The 22,347-nt window shown below is 35.2% G+C and overlaps 1 protein-coding gene across 14 annotated transcripts in view; it reads left to right on the top strand.

Moving 5' to 3' along the window:
* Positions 1–22,347, top strand: part of CAB39L (calcium binding protein 39 like) — a 110,733-nt gene that overhangs the window by 31,181 nt on the left and 57,205 nt on the right. For 8 of the 14 annotated variants that reach the window (XM_036104576.2, XM_036104581.2, XM_078070390.1 and 5 more), the window contains 2 exons: positions 7,148–7,344; positions 19,267–19,408. In XM_036104576.2, the coding sequence (XP_035960469.1) occupies positions 19,298–19,408 (111 nt within the window). In that variant the 5' untranslated portion in view covers positions 7,148–7,344; positions 19,267–19,297. The remainder of the gene's footprint in view (positions 1–7,147; positions 7,345–19,266; positions 19,409–22,347) is intronic. The other 6 variants (XM_036104586.2, XM_036104587.2, XM_036104588.2 and 3 more) reach the window with 1 other exon arrangement.

The raw sequence follows: 22,347 nt of genomic DNA, 5'->3' as shown, positions 1-22,347 counted from the left end.
TCATAGTACAAAATAATCTCACCCAACATTTCACTTAATGACTCTTGACTTGAAGTTGCTCTTTCATAGTGAGATTCTCACTTTGCTTTACAGGCCTGTCAATCTCTTTGCACTAATGCTAACACACTCAGAAGCCAAGCTGGTTAATAAGTGTACCCCATTCTTTTTTTTTTTTTTTTTTTTTTTAGATTTTATTTATTTGAGAGAGACAGAGATAGTGAGATAGAGAGCACAAGTGGGGAGGAGAGGGAGAAGCAGGCTCCCCACAGAGCAGGGAGCCCGATGCGGGACTCAATCCCAGGACCCTGGGATCATGACCTGAGCCGAAGGCAGACGCTTAACCGACTGAGCCACCCAGGCGCCCAAGTGTACCCCATTCTTATGCATATGGTTATTAACAGTTGGTTACCTGAACTAGCAGCACCAAAGTCATTTTTCAGGTTTGATGTAGCTATTGAAAGAGAGGCCCAAGGGCTTCACTTCTTTTGAGATCATGGGAACCAAGGGCATGTAATCTGTGCCGCCATATAGGAAGAGCCCAACTATGAATGAAGGAAGCACCAAAGAAAGCAATGCAAGGGGCTCCAATGACATTGTTTAAGCGTGGGCTGAAGTTAGCTTTGATCCAGGGTCTCTCAGCCTTGGCATTGTTGACACTTTGGGCTGGATAATTCGTTGTTAGGAGAGAGGATGTTCTCTGATTTTAGGATGTTCAGTAGCATCTCTGGCCTCTCCCCACTAGATGCTTCCCCAGGTGATAACCCCTGATCTAATCCTAGGCTTTTTGGTTACATGATTCTTAAGTTCCCTTTTTGCTAAACTTATGTGCATTGGGTCTGTCACTTGCAGTCCAATTGTTTTAGTTAACTTTCTCCTATGGCTTCTCTATGTAAATAAAAACAAACATTCATTAAACATAAACAACTCTATAAAACCAATAAAGTAAAATTAACAATAATTTAGTCCAATAGATACCACTAAATTGCCAATAAAGCATAAAAACATATATTTGTGTTTAGTATTTTACATGTTAGGATCTTGATATTTTTGAACATGATAAACCAGTTTTTGTGGCAATTATTGTTACTGTTGACAGTAAACTTTTTAAACCACCAATGTGTTATTTTGACGGACTAATCAATTTTTTAAAAAGATTTTATTTATTGGGGTGCCTGGGTGGCTCAGTCAGTTAAGCATCTGCCTTAGGCTCAGGTCATGGTCTCAGGGTCCTGGGATCAAGCCCTGCATTGGGCTCTCTGCTCAGCGGGGAGTCTGTTTCTCCCTCTCCCTTTGTTGCTCCCCCTACTTGTGCTTTCTCTGTGTGTGTGTGCCAAATAAATAAATAAAATCTTTATTTTTATTAAATCTTTATTTTTAAAAGATTTTATTTATTTATTTGACACAGAGAGAGAGCATGGGGGAGGGGCAGAGGGAGAGAGAGAAGCAGACTCCCTGCTGAGCAAGGAGCTCTACTGGGTCTTGATCCCAGGATCCCAGGGCCCCAGGATCATGACCTGAGCCGAAGGCAGACACTTAACCAACTGAGCCACCCAGGCGCCCCTTGATGGACTAGTCAATTTAATAATGTGCCTTAAAAAATTCTGTAACTAGTTACAATACTTAGAACTAGTGAAGTGATGCAGTAGATACATTTCAAGATGGAATCTAAGTGTTAGGGTACTCAATAATGTGAATATGACTGCTAAGGTGGAGGAGGTAATTTGGAATTCTGCATAGTTATACTATCACACATAGTGGTAAATAATTTTTTCCACCACATTTTTGTATTTGAATTACTGTAGAATCGTTGCTTATTAGTGTACCATGATGTCATTTGGCCACAGCTTGATCTATATGTATCATTTACATTTTTAACTTTCTTCTCTGCTTTCTCAATAACTGAGACACCTCCGTGGAACTACATTATTTATGGGTTGTTAAAGTCTCCATCTAATAATAAAACATTAAAATCTCATTCTATGGAAATTTTTCAATTGTGAATTAACAATGTAAAATAGAAGTTTTGATTTCACAACAGGTAAACTAATTTAACATTTTGACATTAGGACTCTCTAATGTAATGGTAGTCATATATGCTTACCAGTACCTTACAAGTTAAATTAGCAGTTAACTGCCAAGAATTATTTAAACTTCATTTATTAGTTTTATTGTTAGAAATTTTGGCATTGTTATTTTGAATCTATATTAGATATATTGAAAGACAAACACATCATTGTGTTAATGTGTTACTAGAACCAAAATTGTTATGTAAGAGAAGATGAATATAAAATTTAAAAAAAGTAGAGTTGAAACTCTGTAATGATAAATTAGAATTGAAATATCAGTATAAACTAATGACTTTTTAAAACTTATTTGCTACCTTTGATCACTGAAAGGTCTGGAAGCAGTGACATGTCAGTAGCAGTGAGTATGCCTGGTACCCAAACCTCACTAAAAAGCACTAGGGCTCCCTGGAGAAATGACTCATTCCAGATCTGGGACAGAGTAAATACAAAGTGAGGCTGGGACATTCTGTTGAACTAGAAAGCAATAAAAATTCAAAGATTAATGGAATTGTATCAAAAGGATGCAGGAAGTATCTTTAAAGGACTTCCACTGTCCAAATCTGGGAACATTTGCACAATTATTACAGATACCTCTTATATATCATTGCATATCCTCTAGGATTCACTTTTCTCATTTCAGCTGTGTGCAAACTCTTGTGTATGTATAATAACCATACACTGCCTCACTTCCTCGTGTTCTATAAGCCGCTTGCTTTTTGCAGTGTCCATAGAGAAGACCCACACATGTGCAACCTGGAAGTACAGAGGAGTTAAACTCAAGTGTTAGGGGAATTAATGACCCTTTGGGAAAGCCTTTGATCAATGGAAAATGAAGCCAGTGAGTAAATTTTTCTCCTCCCTTTTCTCCTCCCACCTTAGTGGTGGTCCTGAAATGCAGCTTAAATGGCTTCTAAGAGGTTCAATCTGACAGATTAAACAGGTGGACAGCTTGGTAATGCATTGTCATATTGGCTCTCCCTCCTTTGCTTTATTCCCCTTGTCCCTCACTCCTGCTCATTGTAATTGGATTACTTTTAAAAATAATATTCCATAAGGCTTTTGCTTCAGATCCAACTTCCTTGGGGAACCCAAGCTAGAAGGATGGCATCAAAAAGAATAATGCCTGTAATTTATTGAAACATTGAATATATAAAAATTTATGAACCATTTTGAATGATATTCAAAAGAAGAGAAAGACTTACCAAAAATAATCTTTTATTTGCCACCATTGGAAGAGAATGTTACCAGCTGTTACTCTCAAAATTGGTAATTAAAGGAAGCCATTATCATTCTTTTTCAATTAGAAGTCTAGTTGAGGAGAAGCTCTTCTCTACAAAACAAGTCAGCCAATATAGCAGAAAGAAGAACAGAATTTTTTAAATGACCAGTTTTTAACCCCTGATGAAATGATTGATTTAGGCAAGGATCATCAGTGAAGACTAAAATTCTTGGAGGAAGCATTGGTGGAAAACTGCATATTTGCATGTTACAAATGATCACTCTATACCTTACTAGCTAGTCAAAAAGGAAAACAAGTCTTTTCAATAAATAAATTTGCTATTATTACCTTAACTCATAGAAGTAGCTTATTTATTATTTATTATTTTATTTTATTTTATTTTATTTTATTTTATTTTATTTTATTTTTTTAAAAGATTTTATTTATTTATTTGACAGAGAGAGAGATAGCTAGAGCAGGAACACAAGCAGGGGGAGTGGGAGAGGGAGAAGCAGGCTTCCTGCCAAGCAGGGAGCCCGATGTGGGACTCGATCCCAGGACACTGGGATCATGACCTGAGCCGAAGGCAGATGCTTAACGACTGAGCCACCCAGGCACCCTATTATTTATTATTTTAAAGGCTTATTGTATTTTCCTGGTTTTTTGCATGCCTAGTAATTTTTGACTGGATGCCAGACATTATGAGTTTTATGCTGTGTGCTAGATTTCTAAAAATGCCTTTAGATATTTTTGAATTCTACTCTAGGAGGCAGTTAATTTATTTGGAAAGAATTTTATCCTTTCTGGACTTAACTTGTAAGGTCTATAAGGAAGGACCAGAACAACTTTTAATCTAGGGCTAATTTGGTCCCACTGCCAAGGCAATATCTTTCAGAGTATTCAACCCAATTTCCCATATATTATGAGATTTCTTCACTCTGGCTGTTGGGAACAAGAACTATTTCCAGTCCTGTGTGAATACTGAGAATTCTTCAGCCTGATTCTTTCCATTGGTTCTTTTCCTGTCTTTGGAGTTTTCTCACAGATGTGCTAATCAGTTCTCAGATGAAGATTTGAAGAGAATCCTCTGCCGATCTCTGGGACTCTTTGCAACTCTCCCCTCTGGTATTCCTCCCTGTGAATTTCAGTCACATTGGCCTTCTTGAATTCTCAACCTTGTCTCTTTAACTCAGGAAGACTACTACGCTCTGTTTGGGCTCCCCTTCCTGCTCTGCAGCCTGGGGCAATAATCACCTTTTTTCCCTTTTCTCAGGTATTACTGGGCTGAGCTGCCTGGTGTCCAGTGTCTAAAAACCATTGTTTTATATATTTTGCCCAGTTTTTAAGTTATGTAAGGCAGAAGAGTAAATTCAGTCCCTATTACTTCATCATATCCTGAAACAGACTACAGTCCACTATAATTGTACTTCTTAATTTCTCTTTTCAAATAATTTTTAGAAGAATGTACTTTTAAATTTTCAAGTATTAATAGGGTTGGTTAAAGCATATTTGCTTATATGTTAAATATTTTTAAAATAACTTAGTTTTCTCATCTTGCTTTCAGAGGATGAAGCTTGTACCATTCCCCTTTGGAAATTTATTGATTTTTTTTTTGTGGGTTAATATATGGTCACTTTTTGTGATTTATTTGCATGCATTTTAAAAAATGGTGTTTGGTAGAAATCAAATATAAACACATACAATCATGTTCGTCAGTCTTAGTGTATATTTTGAATACCTTGTCTTTATTTTGTGCCTTAGAATCATAGATTGATAATAACGTCTCCCAGTGTTAAAGTGACTTAAAAAAATTAACCTCGTGGTTATTCTAAGCACCATCCTTACTAATTCTGAATTTCTTCAGGTATACCAGAACACTTTGAATGTAATCTTGGACTCAGGAAGATACAAGGCACTTACTACTAATCACCCCCTGGTGATTTAAGATAATATCTGTTTAATATCTTTTTAAGTAGGAAATAAAACTCTAAGTTTTACAGAACTACAAATTAAAGGAATAATTGGCAGATTAATTTCTAGTCTTCTTTGGTGCCTATTTCTTAGGTGTTAAGAACCAAATTACCTTATAATATATTTAAGTTTTAAAAATCTACTTTAGGGGCACCTGGGTGGCTTAGTCAGTTAAGCACCTGACTCATGATTTAGGCTCAGGTCATGATCTCGGATTGTGAGATGGCCCCTCATCTGGCTCCCAGCTCTGGACTCCAGCGCGGTGTGGAGTCTGCTTGAGATTCCACTTGAGATTCCCTCTGCCCCTCTCTCCCTACCTCATGATCTCTCTCCCTCTCTCTCTCAGTAAATAAATAAAATCTTTAAAAATAAATAAATAAAACTCACTTTAAATGAACCACCTTAAGAAGTCCATATTTTTAAATAAATATATGTGTATATTAGGGAATATATATTAAACACATGATATATAGATTAAGAAATAAAGCCAAGCTTTATTTATTTGCTTGTTTTTCTTAAGGGTAATAACCAATTATTTATAGATTTTTGCCTTGCACATTATTTAAGCTCATATTCTTAGGGATGCTTTAGTTCTGCAGAGAATAAGATTAAAACATAATAGGTCTACTAACTTCTTTCAGTTCTGTAATTGAGAGATCTGTCATCAGAAGAAGAGCCTGAGAATTTTGATTGGAAACAGATAGTGGGAGACTGAGAACCTGAAAGTCTTTGGGGCTATGGGACTGGAACAGAAAACTCTAAAGCAGGCTCTGACCAGCATTCTCACAGGGTCAGCATGTATTCCAAGCTGAGTACACTGCCTCCTAATTCCAGAGAATTCTACAAATGCCATCTAAGCCTGTCATCACCAACCATCCCACTCAGTTTTCTACCTAATTCCTCATTCTCAAATTTTTCAGAGATCCATAATTTTAAGATATTTTACTTTATAATTAATTATACATGTGTAATAATGAAAAAAGTTTTTTTAATACTCCTAAGCCTTTTAAATTCTCACTGAAGAGATATTATGCATCCTGACCAATGTTTGTGTGTGTGTATGTGGAGGGAGGAGGACTTCTAAACAAAGTAATCATATTTGGTTTGCACATAAATAGTATAAGCTGCTCTACTTGATATTTTTGGTGTCAGTATTTTTCTATGTTCTTTGTAATTTTCCCTTTTATAACTGCAAATGTTGGATCTAAGTGTCAAAATATGCCATATTTTAAAATACATTAAACTTTCACACACTTAAGTTATAAATAATTTTAAAATCTTGCTTTTTGAAATCTGAAGATTAAATTCATGGTACTTGAGTATTTCCTTGCTACACTTTTATTATGATTGGGAATCAGCATCTTCTCTGAGAAACTAACATATTAGCAAATGAAGCCATTATTATCACTATCAACACACCTTTGTTAGAAACTTTTATTTACATTTTAAAAAAGCATTGTCAGGCCATTTTAATCTGTGGACAAAACTCCATACATGAGCAACTATAGGACTGAGAGGGGAAAATGCGGTGAGAAAAATATTTTGTTTATCCCTAGATGTTTTGGGGGGGAGGGAGCAAGATTTCCAATTTGCCTCAGCGTAATTGCTTTACACACATTCTTGTGACGCACAATTGGGAGGGAGGAAGAAAAAGAGGGAGCTGTTACTGTGTGGTATGTATCTAAAAGAGTGCGTTTAAGAGGGAGAGGAGAAAGCAGAGAAGCAAGCTGGTCTGACCAGAAACAGAACTGCCTGTGACAGATTAAGAGACAAGCAAGGCTTGGAATCTGAGAGCAAGCAAAGAGAGTGGAAATTTACAGCTGCCCTGTGCGAGTGTTCAAGTGATCATTTTCTGCTAACGTTTTCCGGTGGTAACTGTTACTCTTCAAAGAGAGAGAGAAAGTCAAGGCGGGATTGTGGAAACTCCTCTCTGCAGCACTTTTGGTAACAGGAGGCACCCTCTGTTAAATGGAAGATAAAGCTACTTCATGTAAAGTGCTTTGAGCCCAAGAGAGAGCTGTCTTCAGCACCTCACCATGTGTCTACTTTTTGTTGCTTAAACAAGCCTGGACATTTCTATAACATTCGGTGAGTATCAGCCAGGTTATCTATCCCCGTTCATAGAAATGGAATTAATATGGTAAACTTCAGTTTTCATTGAGGTTTTATAGTTATTGCTTATATATTCATTTTAAATCATGTTGTTACCTTGTTTCTTTGTGCATGATGAACTGCTGTTACTAGGAGAGGTTTAAAAAACAACAACTACAAAACAATACTTCTCTGTTGCCTAAGGCACTTGAACCATTACCAACTATTCTGTGTCCATGGAATATCTTATTTTGGAAATGGGTTTTTATTTACAAAGAGTTTCCAAAAATAAAATAGTGGCAGTATACTATTTTTCGTGTTTCCTTTTCAACTGCATGGAAATTCAAAAGTTACCTCTTTCTGTCTATTGTCAGATTTAAAATTATCGTTGTGACGTTTGGTATTCTCAATTATTATAAGTTACACCATTCTCTCATAATTCAAATAGAAGTGTTAATGATACCATTAATTAAAAGGACATATGGTTTAAACATTGAATGCTTCTGTTAGATCCAATAAGTGACACATGATTTTTTCAAAGTTCTGTAATGAATATAAAAATTAGATAATTTACATATCAAATTTACCATTTGATACAAAATGAATGTACATGGGTTTCAAATTAAGGATTCAAACAGTTATTTTGTTGTTATAGCTGATACCAGGCTCTCATATAACCTTGTTTTTCAGCTAAAGAACTGTTATAGCCAGATGCATATATGTATGCAAGCAATACAGCAGAGAAAAGAAAAATAAACTTGTAAAATATGTATTCACATTCCAAGAGAAACTTTATTTGTAGTATTAACATAGGACATTTTGTATACTAATTTTTTATGTCTTTTTAAAAAAAGGCATCAGTGGAAGACACGTAATCATTCCTCTGTGGGAGGAGGGAAATATGTATTGTTAGCTGCTAAACTGAGTCACTGCATAGAGATGTACCATTCTAAGCAAAGTTTCTAATTTACTCCCTGCCAGCATCAAAAAATACGTACTTAGTGATTCAAGTGAATCCTTTAAGTCAGAACAACTTAACTGAAATGAAAACTTCAAGAGAGTGTCAGTAAACGTATCGAAAGCGTTTTACACTAGACATAATCTATAAAATGGCTGTATTTCCTTTATGTGTACAGAAGCCTGTAGAACAGGTTTTGCTTTGTGGGTTTTTTTTTTTTTTAAATGCCTTTCACCTATGTATAAGAAGAAACTCAGCTGGTCTTGGGAAACCTTTTCCAGACCAATATCTTGCACTTAAAATCAAAAGTAAATAAAATAAAGATAATATCACAAACCAACTTTTCTTCTTTGCAGAAGTTCCCGTACTCAGTCTTAGACCAATGGAAGATTTGCACACAGCTTCACAATTGTCTGAATAATTTTTTTATTTTAAAGTATTAAGTCATTGGTATTACCTTAGTGGTGGCATCATTTCTTAAGCCCATAGGAATGTAAATATGACAGTAAAGAATAAGTCATTCCCAGTTTACAAATGTTTTGTACTTCAGAAGTTTATTGTGAGTGGGTTGTTGGGAATTTGGGACCCATCTTCCCTGGAAAATAATTTAACAAATGATTGTTTGACTTTTATTATAGCCAAAGAATTATTTTAGTCACACTATAGAAAAACCATTCCCACCCTGAAAAATAGTAGGAAATCAATTCTAGTAACGAAACCAAATGTAAAAACAATTATGTTGAATACAACATTTTTATTTATCCTAGATATTAATGCTTGAAGAAAAGCAAATTTAATGAGATGGCTGGGTTTTTGGAAGGATGCTTATAAACAGGATTTCTAGGTACTTTAAAGAGCTTCCAAGGTTGATTGCACACCCTGTATGAGATCTAATCTCATGTTACAATTCGCGATTTTTATTTTCCTTGCTCTAGGCTTATTTCTAGCCATTGCTTTTATGTTTATCACCCATTTCTGAAGTCTTTGATTACAGTACTAGTTTTTGCAAACACTGACCTAGCTTCAGACCTCTGCTATAAATTGAGATTGTGAAATTCTAATCTAGAATTATCACTCATTGACAATCACTAATAGTTAGTAGATGTAGAAAATTTTAGCTCTGACAAGTGACTGGAGCTGTCAGCAGAATCACTATGAACCTAATGAATGAAATCACTGGTGATTTCTCCTGGAATAGTAGTCTAGTATTATTTATAATTATAATTATATAATTATTTATGTCTAGTATTATTTATAACAACAAATAAATTAGCAGTTGTATGTCTTCCTAACTTCATGTACTAATTCTATTTTTAAATTATTTCACTAGTTACAATACATTAGAATTCAGGAGTAGTTCCCAAGGACATGGGTTTCTCTTCTTATAAAAGAGTTTTTATTCCGATGTAAGTCTGACTGAGGCTTCCAGATGAATGAGGATGCATTAAAACTTCTCATGAGTTTTCTATTTCTATGTAAATTGTCCATTTTTAGTAAAGATCTCTTCCACACTATATTAATAAAACTTATAAAAACAAAATCATTCTTAGTCATTTTGAACTAAGAAAAAGAATGATCAGTGAAAGTCCTTATTTATACTATATTGTCTACAGATTTTCACTCATTTCTATAGGTTTTCTAGTGAAATATTTAATTATGGTGCCTTCTAATTACATTTAGCATATGTATTTAAAAATAGAACATTGAGATGCCTGGGTGGCTCAGTTGTTAAATGGCTGCCTTCAGCTCAGGTCATGGTCTCAGGGTCCTGGAATTGAGCCCCATATCTGGCTCCCTACTCAGTGGTGAGTCTGCTTCTCTCTCTGCTGCTCTCTCGCTCGCACTCTCTCTCAAATAAATGAATAAAATCTTTAAAAAAAATAGAATCATTAAAGGATAGAAGACATTGATTGGATGATACTTTGACATATATGCTCTATAATGGATTTGGTGTCATAACATGTATAACTAGAATGATGTGCTTTGTAATTTATTATCTCTGTGAAGGCATTTCTAAATTATGACATTGTCAGTGGGGGGAGAGGTAACTACTTGGATATCACAAATACAGTAGAACCTGTAGGTATACTTTTTCAGTTTTAAAATATACCTTAAATCAAATCCACCCATTTAAAGAGAATAGTTTAATGAATATTGACAAATGTATACACTAATGTAACCTGCATTTCATTAGTTTTTTAAAAATGAATCTTACAGGCCCAGTTATCTGCCACAGATGCACTTTGATTATATCATTTCTATCTGTGAGTTCTATTTGGAATGCAGATAAAAGAATGGTGGTTCCTGAACTTTTGTGATTTTTTTTAATGTAGTGCTAAGTTTATTTTAATTTTTTTAGTTTAAGAGAATGTACTTAAGCCTTAAGTTTAAATTAGCAAGCTCTAAGAAAATTTTGGAAATGTTCCTCTCTCACTCATTGTTGATTGTAAAATAAACTTATGTGGAAGGAAAGAAGGCTCATTTTTGAGTTGGCTTTGTTACAGTGAGTTAGAAGTTTGGTTACTTTTTTTTTTTTTTTTAAGATTTTATTTATTTATTTGACAGATAGAGACACAGCGAGAGAGGGAACACAAGCAGGGGGAGTGGGGGAGGGAGAAGCAGGCTTCCTGCCAAGCAGGGAGCCTGATGCAGGGCTTGATCCCAGGACCCTGGGATCATGACCTGAGCCGAAGGCAGATGCTTAACTACTGAGCCAACCAGGCACCCCTAGTTTGGTTACTTTTTATAGTTTTACCTATGGAAATCTTGATATTTTTCTTGGCTTCAGAGATAAATTGCTCACTCTCTTAAACTTTTGTGGGAAACCTTTGAAATTAGAACTATTTTTGAACAGTACAATTGGAGGTTAAACATAAAGGCCTGGAAATACTCATTAGCCATTTAGAGATAGACATTTATTTTCCTTTAAATATTTTAAGGAATAAAAACAAGGGAATTGAATGTCCCAAATGACCATTTCTCCTAGCTTCCCCTTTCCTCTTCCCCTTTAAACACTCCTCTGCACTTATGTCACTGAACATATTCAGATGACTCACTCGAATGATTGAATTTGGGCCATCTTTAATGACGCTCACACATAAGTTAGGAATATGAAATATTTTACTGTGTATTAGAAAAGGGAATGCTGCCAAAATCTACTACAAAGTCTACAGGGCCTGAGTTCCCTGGGAGCAGAGCTGAATAATTTTTTTTTTTGGCTTTCTCTCCAGATTCTGAGCCAAGTTCTACTCTTTATGAAATTTCCTAGCCAAAGTAACAGAAATCATATTTGTTTGACTAATGCTTTGAAAAGACATGGTGATCAGATATTCCACAGTTTGAACTTTAAAACACAGTTGTTTAGTCATTAAAAATATTTATGAGAAGGTGTTTCCATTATAAAAGCATTTGCATGGCCTATTAAACAAAGTTCGGAAAAAAAAAAACAGAAAATTTGAAGGAAAAAGAAAATTTAACATCCATAAGCCAATTACCCAGAGACAATCACCATTAACTTTTGTAAATTATTTTTTCTATGCATAGGTTTTGTGTACTTGTGTTTTGTTTGCTTTTAAATAGTTCTATAAGTATGGGGTACTGTTTTTAACAACATTTCCATTTTATTTCACATTCTTTGCAAACATTTTCATAGCCAAAGACTGCATTTCATCAAATCTAAGAAGCCATTGGCTCTAAGTCATATACTTTGTATAGCACTAAGAAAGAAAGAAAAAACTTGCTAACTAGGGTAAAATCCCCTCAGTTGTAAGAAACACCTAAATTTCAGAGATGGTAAAATGTTTTTAAAAATGTTACAAAGATAACCCTTATTTTAGTTTATTTTGTTAAGACAGATTGCCAGAAACAAGAATTACTACTAAATCAGAGGTTGTGAATATTTAAGGGTTCTGGATCCATATTCTAAATTAATGTCCAAGTAATATTCCCACCAGTATGAGCCAGAGGGAATGGAATCAGGGAGATGTACCAAGGGGGTTGCTTCGGTTGTTTTTTGTGTTTTGGCCTGCGTGGTAAATACACAGGAACTTGTTATGCTGTTCTCTATTTCTTCTTCTATATGCCCCATATATTTTAATTAAATTAAAATACCTAAGGGAAAAGTCCTATTGAAGCATTTTGATTAGCTTGATGGTGTCACAATCCACTTGTGAGCCAACTGCTGTAGCCAGGGCAGTGGAAGGAATACTCTGGCTATGCCTGGGTCATGTTCCCACCCTTTGGGTCGGGTGGGATGGGAAGTAGAGCAGACAGGTCTATCACCATGAGAAACAGGGACCAAATAGCTACCAGAGATGTTCTTTTTCTTTTACTTTTCTGATTCAGTTAATTTCTGCTTCTATTGCTATTATTTCCATCCTTCTTTTCTTGGAGACTTTTGGGGTGGTTTCCTTCTTAACTTGAATTTTTACTTATTTTTATTCACCTATGAATTAATGATAATTGTAGATTCTCACCCTCCCACATGTCCTACCAACAATATCAAGGCTTCCTTTCAAGAATTATTTCTGATTTTTAGGATTTATTTTTTGAACTCTTGTGGGCTTGATTCCACCTCATCTTTTTATAAAATTTTTAGTAAGCATACATAATCTGTTCACACATAAATATGTTGGCTAGAGATTCAATTATGAGGCTATAGACTCTCTTTCAGAACTCTGTAGGTTTTCTCTTTGTTCTGATGACATTTAGTTTTATGGAAGTTCAAAGGCAACTTGATTTTTATCCTTTGTTGTTGTTAAGGTCATTTTGAAGGAATGAGCTTTGACAGTATAATGTTTGTTTCTTTTAAAAGCCACAAGACACTGAATTTGGGGGGATCACCATTAATCTCAACTAGAAGAGCTCTTTAAGTGACTAGATTTAGATCTTTTTTCTGCTTAAGCTGTTACATCTTTGTTGCTTCTGCTTCATTTTTTAGATTTTTCATTCTTGTTGTTGGCTTCCTCCACCTCCTCCCATTGTTGTGATACCTGTTTTTATAGGATAACTTCATCTTTTCCATATCTCTGTAATATAAATATTTATAGGTGCTCAGTAAATATTTTTTGAATGAATAAATGTAGCCTGATTCATTTTTTTACCTTTCAGTTATCCTTAGTCAATTTTCCATGGGGTCATTTCTGCTCTATGAAGATTTGGATTACCATGCTGTATTTGGGGTGTTATCTGTGTATGTGTGTATAAGTATTGGTTTTTGACCTTTTATCTGGGCCAGCTTTTAGTTTAAGTCCTTTTCTTTTTTTGTCAGTTATGTCTGTTCTGTCTCTTACAGAGAACTAATTTTGAAAGCAACCTTTCCTGTCTAAGTCCACAGGGCATTTCTCCTCTTTCCTGGGCTACTCTCTCTCTCTCTTTTTAAATAGAACCTACATTATTTGTTGTTTTTCTGTTTACTCATGCTTGAAAATGGAAAAGTACAACAGGGTAGTGTCAGCCTTGGGCATTTGTTTGCTGCGTGGCCCACTGTCCGCGCTACGCTAGAGGGCATGTTGGTGTGCACAGCCTACATAGTTTTCAGTCTCTAAGAGGCATTCCTCTAGTGTCAGTCTATTGAACTTAATATGCCATCTTCTCCTGTCCCTGCTTCCTGCTTTGCTGAATATAACGTATATTCTAAAAAATCTGAAGTAGACTTTATGGAAAAATTCCTACTACCCTTTTATCCCCAGAAGGCACCATTTTCAGGACTCTGCCATTCCTTTTGTCTCTACCTTAAGCACTTTATCTTTGGCCATGATAGTAGGAGTTAAAGATTTAGAATGGATATGGACCAGTGATGACTCACTTGGAGCTCACTGTATATAACCTAGCTAATATCAAAGGGTGATGCTCTTTCTTTAAGAACCCACCCTTACAGTATGGAGGTTCCTCAGAAAAATTAATAATAGAACTGTCATATGATCCAGCAGTTCTACTTCTGGATATTTATCAGAAGAAAACAAAAATTTTAATGTGAAAAGATATATGCACCCCCACGTTCATTGCAGTATTATTTACCAAGAAATGGAAAGAACCTAAATGCCAATCAATAGATGAATGGATAGGGGCACCTGGGTGGCTCAGTTGGTTGAGCGACTGCCTTCAGCTCTGGTCATGATCCTGGAGTCCTGGGATCGACTCCCGCATCAGGCTCCCCACTCAGCAGGGAATCTGCTTCTCCCTCTGATCCTCCCCTCTCTCATGCTCTCTCTCTCCCTCTCTCATTCTGTCTCTCAAATAAATAAATAAAATCTTAAAAAAAAAAAAGAATAGATGAATGGATAAAGAAAATGTGCTTTATATGTATAATTCTCTGATAAATACTAATTCACCCATAAAAAAAGAATGAAATCTTGCCATTTGTCAATATGGATGGACCTTGAGGACATTATGCTAAATGAAATAAGTCAGACAGAGAAAGAAAAATATTGTATGAGCTCACGTATAAGTGGAATTAAAAAAAAAAAAAGCTCATAGATATAGAGAACAGATTGGTGGTTGCCAGAGGTAGGGGTTGGGGGTGGGTGAAATGGGTGAGGGGGGTCAAAAAGTACAAAGTTCCAGTTATAAAAGAATAAGTTCATGGGGATGCAATAAATAAAATAAGATAACTAGTATTAACGTAAATATAATGTATCTGGACTTTCTCAAAATATTTGACAGATTTGTTTTGATATCTTCATAAATGAAATGGAAAAATGGGTTAAATGATATGACTAGGTGACTTCACAGTTAGTTATATTTTTTTAAAAAAGAATCCCCTCAATTTATAGATAGAACAAATGACACCCAGACAAGGGTGATAATTTCTGAATCACAGTGGTCAATTACCAACTCAGAACCAGATGGGGGTTTAAGTACCTTGTATTTGTTTAGTAGGTAGTACTGAGTGCCAGTTGGCTCATTTTTTAAATGACTAATGGAGTAAATGATGTGATTGGGGTGGATGCACATGCAAGTGTCCTGCATGGTTGCCCAGGGAAGTAGGAAGGGCAGCCCCGGGTTTGAGGGTAATGCAGGAATGTTTTCGGTCTGGGGGTGGGGTGGGGCTGGTTATGGTCCGAGGAGAACAGAGCAGTTAGAGTTTCACCTTAATTTATAGGGGATCAGGGGCTGGAACTGCATACTTTGAAATATAGGTCTTGATTTCCCTCATAATATGGATCCCAGAATTGAAGAATAATGATCTATGAAATTTTATTTTATTTATTTATTTTTTTAAAGATTTTATTTATTTATTTGACAGAGAGAGACACAGCGAGAGAGGGAACACAAGCAGGGGGAGTAGAAGAGGGAGAAGCAGGCTTCCCGCAGAGCAGGGAGCCTGATGCGGGGCTCGATCCCAGGACCCTGGGATCATGACCCGACCCAACGACTGAGCCACCCAGCGCCCCGATCTATGAAATTTTAAAAATTATTAAACTAATTTTATATTATAGTTATTATAGTAAATAGATACACTTAAAATATGAAAATAACAATTTCAAAAAAGGAGTACTATATTGAGAGGCATTATACTGTGTGTTTTTCCCTCTGTCATATAATCCCATTGCCCCCAAAATGTTTACTTTCTCTGTTTAATAATAAGCTCCAAAGAGCAAGGATTGTATTTTTCTTGTTCATGGCTCTATCCCAAGTATTTAGCAAGGTGCCCGTGCTTAGTGCTTACTCAGATTGTTTGTTCAATGAATAAGTGAATGAATAAATGAACAAATCAACAGGCAAATAAAAAGTTGGAAGACAGCAATCTGGGAAATGGTGGCTAACTACCATGTTAACATGGGAGTCCTGAAAACATTTGTGATATTACCAGAATTAACATTAGAATTAGCTTGATACAGTGAGAACTGAGCAGAGCAATAGGTAATGGACAAAAATCATGTCATATCATATATATGATACCATATTCTTATTTGCACTCTATTTTGATGTCAGGGAGCATTTAGTTGAAATTCTCAGTCGATTATCTTTTCCTTAGTGCAGTAGAACTACGTGAAGAAATAGAACAATTACACAAATGCATTTAGCCTTTAAAAAAAACTTTTAATGCTAAGTACTTGAACATTAAATATTTAACCTTCAAAGAATAAATGTATATTATTTAAAGAAAAAATGTGTAAGTGATTCAAGGACCAGATGTGTCTAGGACACTTAATTAAGACAATATCATGTCTCAATTACTCTGACTTTCTCTTTTGTGAAATAATTCATTCATTATATCATAGAACTTTTTGTAATAATAGCAGCTAAACATTATAGAGTACTTTACTTATACAAGGCCCTGTGCAAGGTGCTCTACTTACCTTTAATCCTCACAACCCTGAGAGGGAGATGTTATCGTCTCCATTTACAGATGGGATCACAGAGCCTTTAGGGGATCACATCCTGTGCCCAAGATCACTTAGGTAAGAAGCAACAGTTTGCTTGCTCTGCCCAACTATCTAATGATTGTTTCAGCACCCACCCTAGCTTCCACATTACATATGCTTTTAAATATACTCTACCTTCATTTATTTATGTGTAGGGCTGACTACTAAAGAAAAATCTAGTGTGTCTTTATAATTTTATTCTTGAATTTTATAACAGTACATGATACAATGTTCTTCCGACTCTCTTTTTTTGCACCTGACACTACCCACTGAGAATCATTGTGATCTTCACATGCTTTATCTTTGAATGCTCTGTCAACTTTCAGTATCCACTTTAGAGGCTGACTGGAGTCTCTTAACTTGTTTTTCAAACTTATCCTTGCCCCGAGAGTGGACAAGTTCCCCTCCCACTTAGTCTCCCCACACTGGGGAGTTGAGGGACCTCTATCGAAAACAGCATTTCTTCTGAAAACAAGAATTTGAGTCTTTTGTTTTATCATCAAAATTCACACTAACCATTTTGATTTCTACTTCATAACATATATATGTCCTATTGGAATTCTTGATTACAAACAACAGATACTGAAGGAATTTATTGGAAGGATATAAGGTAGCTCACAGAATGACAGAAGTTCTAGGGAACCAGGTTTGGGAAATAGGAATCTAGGGGGATTAGGGATTTAGAACCACAGCCATAGTTATACCACAGGAATAGCTAGGTAGAGTGCTGCTATCCGCTAGTGTGCACATTTGTGTATACACATTTGTAAAATATCCTCCATTGACTAATTGCATCATTGTTAATCAGAAAAATATTAGAAAAAATGGAGTTAACCCAAATGTCCATCAATAGGGTATTGGTAAAATAAATTATATAGTAATTTAATAAGAAATTGCCACATAATGATCATATGATGTATCTGTATAATAGAATACTATATTGTATACAGTTATTGTAGTAGATCTAAACATATACTCATAGAATGGTATTCAAGATATAAAAAGTGGGAAAAAGTTACAAAATACTATGTTTACTATTATTCTATTTTTCTTTTAAAATATATCTAATTTTATATGTGTGAAAAAATTCAGGAGGAACATATACCAAACTGATATATTTGTTATCTCTGAGCAGTTGGTTAATGGAAGACTTTGATTTATTATATCATGTTTCTGTAGTGTTTGAAATATTTTTGCCAATAACTGTAAAGTACTCTCCTAACTAGAGACTTCAATTATGATTTTCTCCCTAAATACTTCCATTACAGTAGGGCAATGACAGCCACATTCAGCTTTCTCTGCTCTATGTAAATAGATGTTCTCAGAAACAAGAATTAACACTCCTTTTCCTCACTCTCCTCACCCTCTGCCATGATAGTCTTTATTTCCTCAGTGAGTATGGCCAGCTGAATGTTTGAAGAGTAAATAAAGAACAGATGAGATTTTAAATAATTTTACATTGCGATTTTGTGATTGTAGCATTAAATATTGCCTTACCACAGCATGTGGGTCCTAATCTCACTTTTGTCTTACATGTTTATCTAACACCATCGTTATTGTCAGGCTGTCAGCACCAGCAGCATCACTCTCATTGGTTAAAAATTCCAGTTTTAAATGTAAGCTTATTCTCTAAAAGTACTCCTTTCCCATTGGGATTCTTTCTCTAATCCTTGTATTTGTATTGTAGAAAAAATTTTAAACTTTGAGTAAAAACTTTCAGGCAAAGTTTTTAAAATATGTCTTAAAATATTTATATATATTTAAATTTGGTGTAAAACGTGATGAAACTCATTTTAGTTTGATCACTATTAATGTTTCAAATTACTGAATTAAGGTTATTGAAAACATATAAGACATTTTGGTATAACAGTTTAATCACGTTAAGAGTTAAATTCATTGCAAACTGGTATAGCCACACTGGAAAACAGGTCGGAGGTTCCTCACAAAGTTGAAAATAGAACTACTCTACAATCCAGCAATCACACTACTAGGTATTTACCCGAAGAATACAAAAAGACTGATTCAAAGGGATACATGCAGCCCGATGTTTATGGCAACATTATCAACAATAGCCAAATTATGGAAGCAGCCCAAGTGTCCATCAATTGATGAATGGATAAAGATGTGGTATATATACACAATGGAGTATTATTCAGCCATAAAAAGAATGAAAATCTTGCCATCTGCAACATGGTTGGAGCTAGAGAGTATTATACTAAGTGAAATAAGTCAGTCAGAGAAAGACAAATACCATATGATTTCACTCATATGTGGAATTTAAGAAAGAAAACAAATGAGCAAAGGGGGAAAGAAGAGAGAGAGAGAGAGAGAGGCAAACCAAGAAACAGATTCTTAACTATGGAGAACAAACTGATGGTTACCAGAGGGGAGGTGGGTGGGGGGATGGGGGAAATAGGTGATGGGGATTAAGGAGTGCACTTGTGATGAGCACTGGGTGTTGTATGGAAGTGTTGAATCACTATATTATACACTGGAAACTAACATTACACTTACTTTAACTAACTGGAATGTAAATAAAAACTTTAGAAAAAATTTTAAAAAGTTAAATTTATGATTCTTGTTTGTTTTTAGCATTCTGTATCGGAAGAAGAGATTTCTATAGATGAAAAAAATGCCTTTGTTTAGTAAATCACACAAAAATCCAGCAGAGATTGTGAAAGGTCTAAAAGACAACTTGGCCATTTTGGAAAAGCAAGACAAAAAAACCGACAAGGTATGAACTAAAATGTTAATGTTATTATTCAAATGCGTATATTCCAAAACCAAAAACCAATGTAAAAACTTGATGAAGAATCCCAAATATGATCTGTGATGTGCACATAAGTTCTCTATAAATACATGTAAATGGATTTCAGGTTTTATGCAATTGTTGAATCTTTTGCCTTAAACCCTTGGTTCACTATCTTGAGCCTCTAACCAAACTTGGATCCCTCTATAGACTACAGAGCTTAAAAATCTAAGGGGTTACACTGGTATAAACGTTAAACTGATATGAAGGATAGAACATTTTTATTTAAAGATCACCTGATAGTTTCTACGACAGTGCAACCTCATTTTAACATTTTTTAAAGGTCCTACTAAGCAGGATTTCCTCATAGGTAAGGTTTTTTTTAGTATTTTATTCCTTCCATAGGATGTTGTATCTTATATATTCAGTTTCTCTCTTAAGAGATCTATAAAATAAATATCCTTCAGTTCACAGTATCTTTCTATCCCAGTGTATAAACAATCTTGGATTCTTGTAGGGATGTAGAAATATTATTTTTTATCCTGCATCATGTAAGGGATGTAGAAGTGTATTTTTAATTCTTGTGTACTTGTAATATTGAACCAAATATTGGCTCAATTAGAAAGAAGAAATGACCTTCATAAGAGAGTAAATCTAAATGGCAAAAGACAGAAAAAAAACATAAAAAGATACTCATTTTCATGAGTAGTTAGGAAAAGGCCAATTAAAGCCATATACATTCATATTATACACCCACTATCTTGGCAAAAATGAAAAAGGTCGGATGAAACTAAGTGTTGGCGAGAATGGAGAGCAATGAGAACTTTCCTCCACTGTGAGGGATAAAGTATAAATGGTGTCACTGCTTTGGAAACCAGCTAGTATCATCTGTCAAAGATGAGGATGTACATGTGCTAAAACCCCGCAGTTCTACTCATAGATATAAACTCTAGAGATAATCTTGCACTTGTGTACCAGGATGCATGTATAAGAGTGTTCATATGTTACTGTTCATAATAACCCCTCAATGGAAACAACCCAAATGTCCATCAAAGGTAGAACTGATGAACTGTGGTCCAGCCATCAATGGAATACTTGAGAGCAATGAAAATTAAAACACTGTTGCTTCCATGCAGCTGCATGGATGGATCTCATATATATAATACTGAGTGAAAGCACCTCATAGGGTATGTGCTATGGTGAGCGCTGATCGTGTAAGACTGATGAATCACAAACCTGTACCTCTGAAACAAATAATACAGCATATGTTAAAAAGAAGAAGGAGAAGGAGAAGAAAGAAAGAAGAAGAAGAAGAAGAAGAAGAAGATAGTAGGAAGGGAAAAATGAAGGGGGGGAAATCGGAGGGGGAGACGAACCATGAGAGACTATGGACTCAGAGAAACAAACTGAGGGTTTTAGAGGGGAGGGGAGTGGGGGAATGGGTTAGCCCGGTGATGGGTGTTAAGCAGGGCACGTACTGCGTGGAGCACTGGGTGTTATACGCAAACAATGAATCATGGAACACTACATCAAAAACTAATGATGTACTGTATGGTGACTAACACATAATAAAATAAAATTAAAAAAAAAAAGGAAGCACCTCATAAAAGGTCACAGGTACTATTCCAAAAAGTTCAAAATTGGCAGAGCTACACTATATTGTTTGGGGATGCAAACACAGGTCAGAAAACTATAAAGAAAAGTGAAAAAAATGACTGTCATCAAAAACATAAAAATATTTACTTCTAGGTTGAAAAGGTTGCATTCAGGTGACTTCAGGGTTTCTGAAAGTATTTTTTTTTCAAGATTTTATTTATTTATTTGACAGAGAGAGACACAGCGAGAGAGGGAACACAAGCAGGGGGAGCAGGAGAGGGAGAAGCAGGCTTCCCGCTGAGCAGGGAGCCCGATGCGGGACTCGATCCCAGGACCCTGGGATCATGACCTGAGCTGAAGGCAGACGCTTAAAGACTGAGCCACCCAGGCACCCTGAAAATATTCTGTTCTTGACCTGTGTTATGGTCACACAGATGTTTGCTTTATAATTGTTGTTAACTACATATAATTTAAAGTACTCTTCTGTGGATAAATCTCACCCTTGAAGAAACTTCCAACCTTTAATAAAGGATTTTTTCAGTCAGATCATAAATGTATCTGGAAATTATTTTTTTAAAGTAGTGTCATGCTACTATGAATTATTTGTATTTAATTTGCCTTATTCTCTTTATTCCCTTCTTCAGTTATAATGATTATAGAACTATACTTGAAAGTAATAAAACTATATTTCTTTAAAAATATTCAGCAGATTACATTGTTAACTTTTTGGCCTGTTCTCTTTTGCTCTCCTGTATTAATTTTAAAAAGATCTATTGAGTAAATTCCATCCCATATAATTCGCCTCTTTAAAGTGTACAATTCACACACCCGTACCCCTGAAGCAAATAATGCATTATATGTTAAGAAAAAATTTTAAAAATAAAGTGTACAATTCACTGATTTTTAGTATTCTCACAGGGTTCTACAACCATCACCAATATTTAATTCAAGAATAGTTTCACCACCCCCAAAAGAAACCCTGTACTGGTTAGCAGTCATTCCTCATTGTCCCCTCCCCAGGCCTGAGCACCCACTCATCTACTTTCTACTTCTGTGGATTTCCCTATTACTCTTTACAATATAGAGAAGTTTTTTGTCGTTGTTTTTAAGTTTCATAGAGAGCAAAAAAAGGTGATGACTATGTGGGAGAGACAAGTGGATTAACAAAGTTTAATGGGTTTTGATGATTCGATTGTGTGTTTTGACAATTCAGTTTTATTAATAGTCCATTAAAAAATCAGAGTAATAGGAATTTGTTGAAAAACCTTAACAAATGCTTTTAATAAAGACCCGTAGCTACTGACAAGTCTTTTAAAACAGTCATTTTA

Source organism: Halichoerus grypus, chromosome 4 (genome assembly GCF_964656455.1).
Source record: "Halichoerus grypus chromosome 4, mHalGry1.hap1.1, whole genome shotgun sequence".
Taxonomy (NCBI): Eukaryota; Metazoa; Chordata; class Mammalia; order Carnivora; family Phocidae; genus Halichoerus; species Halichoerus grypus.
The sequence above is the reverse complement of the archived record's forward strand: the minus strand, read 5'-3'. Positions and strand labels throughout refer to the sequence as shown.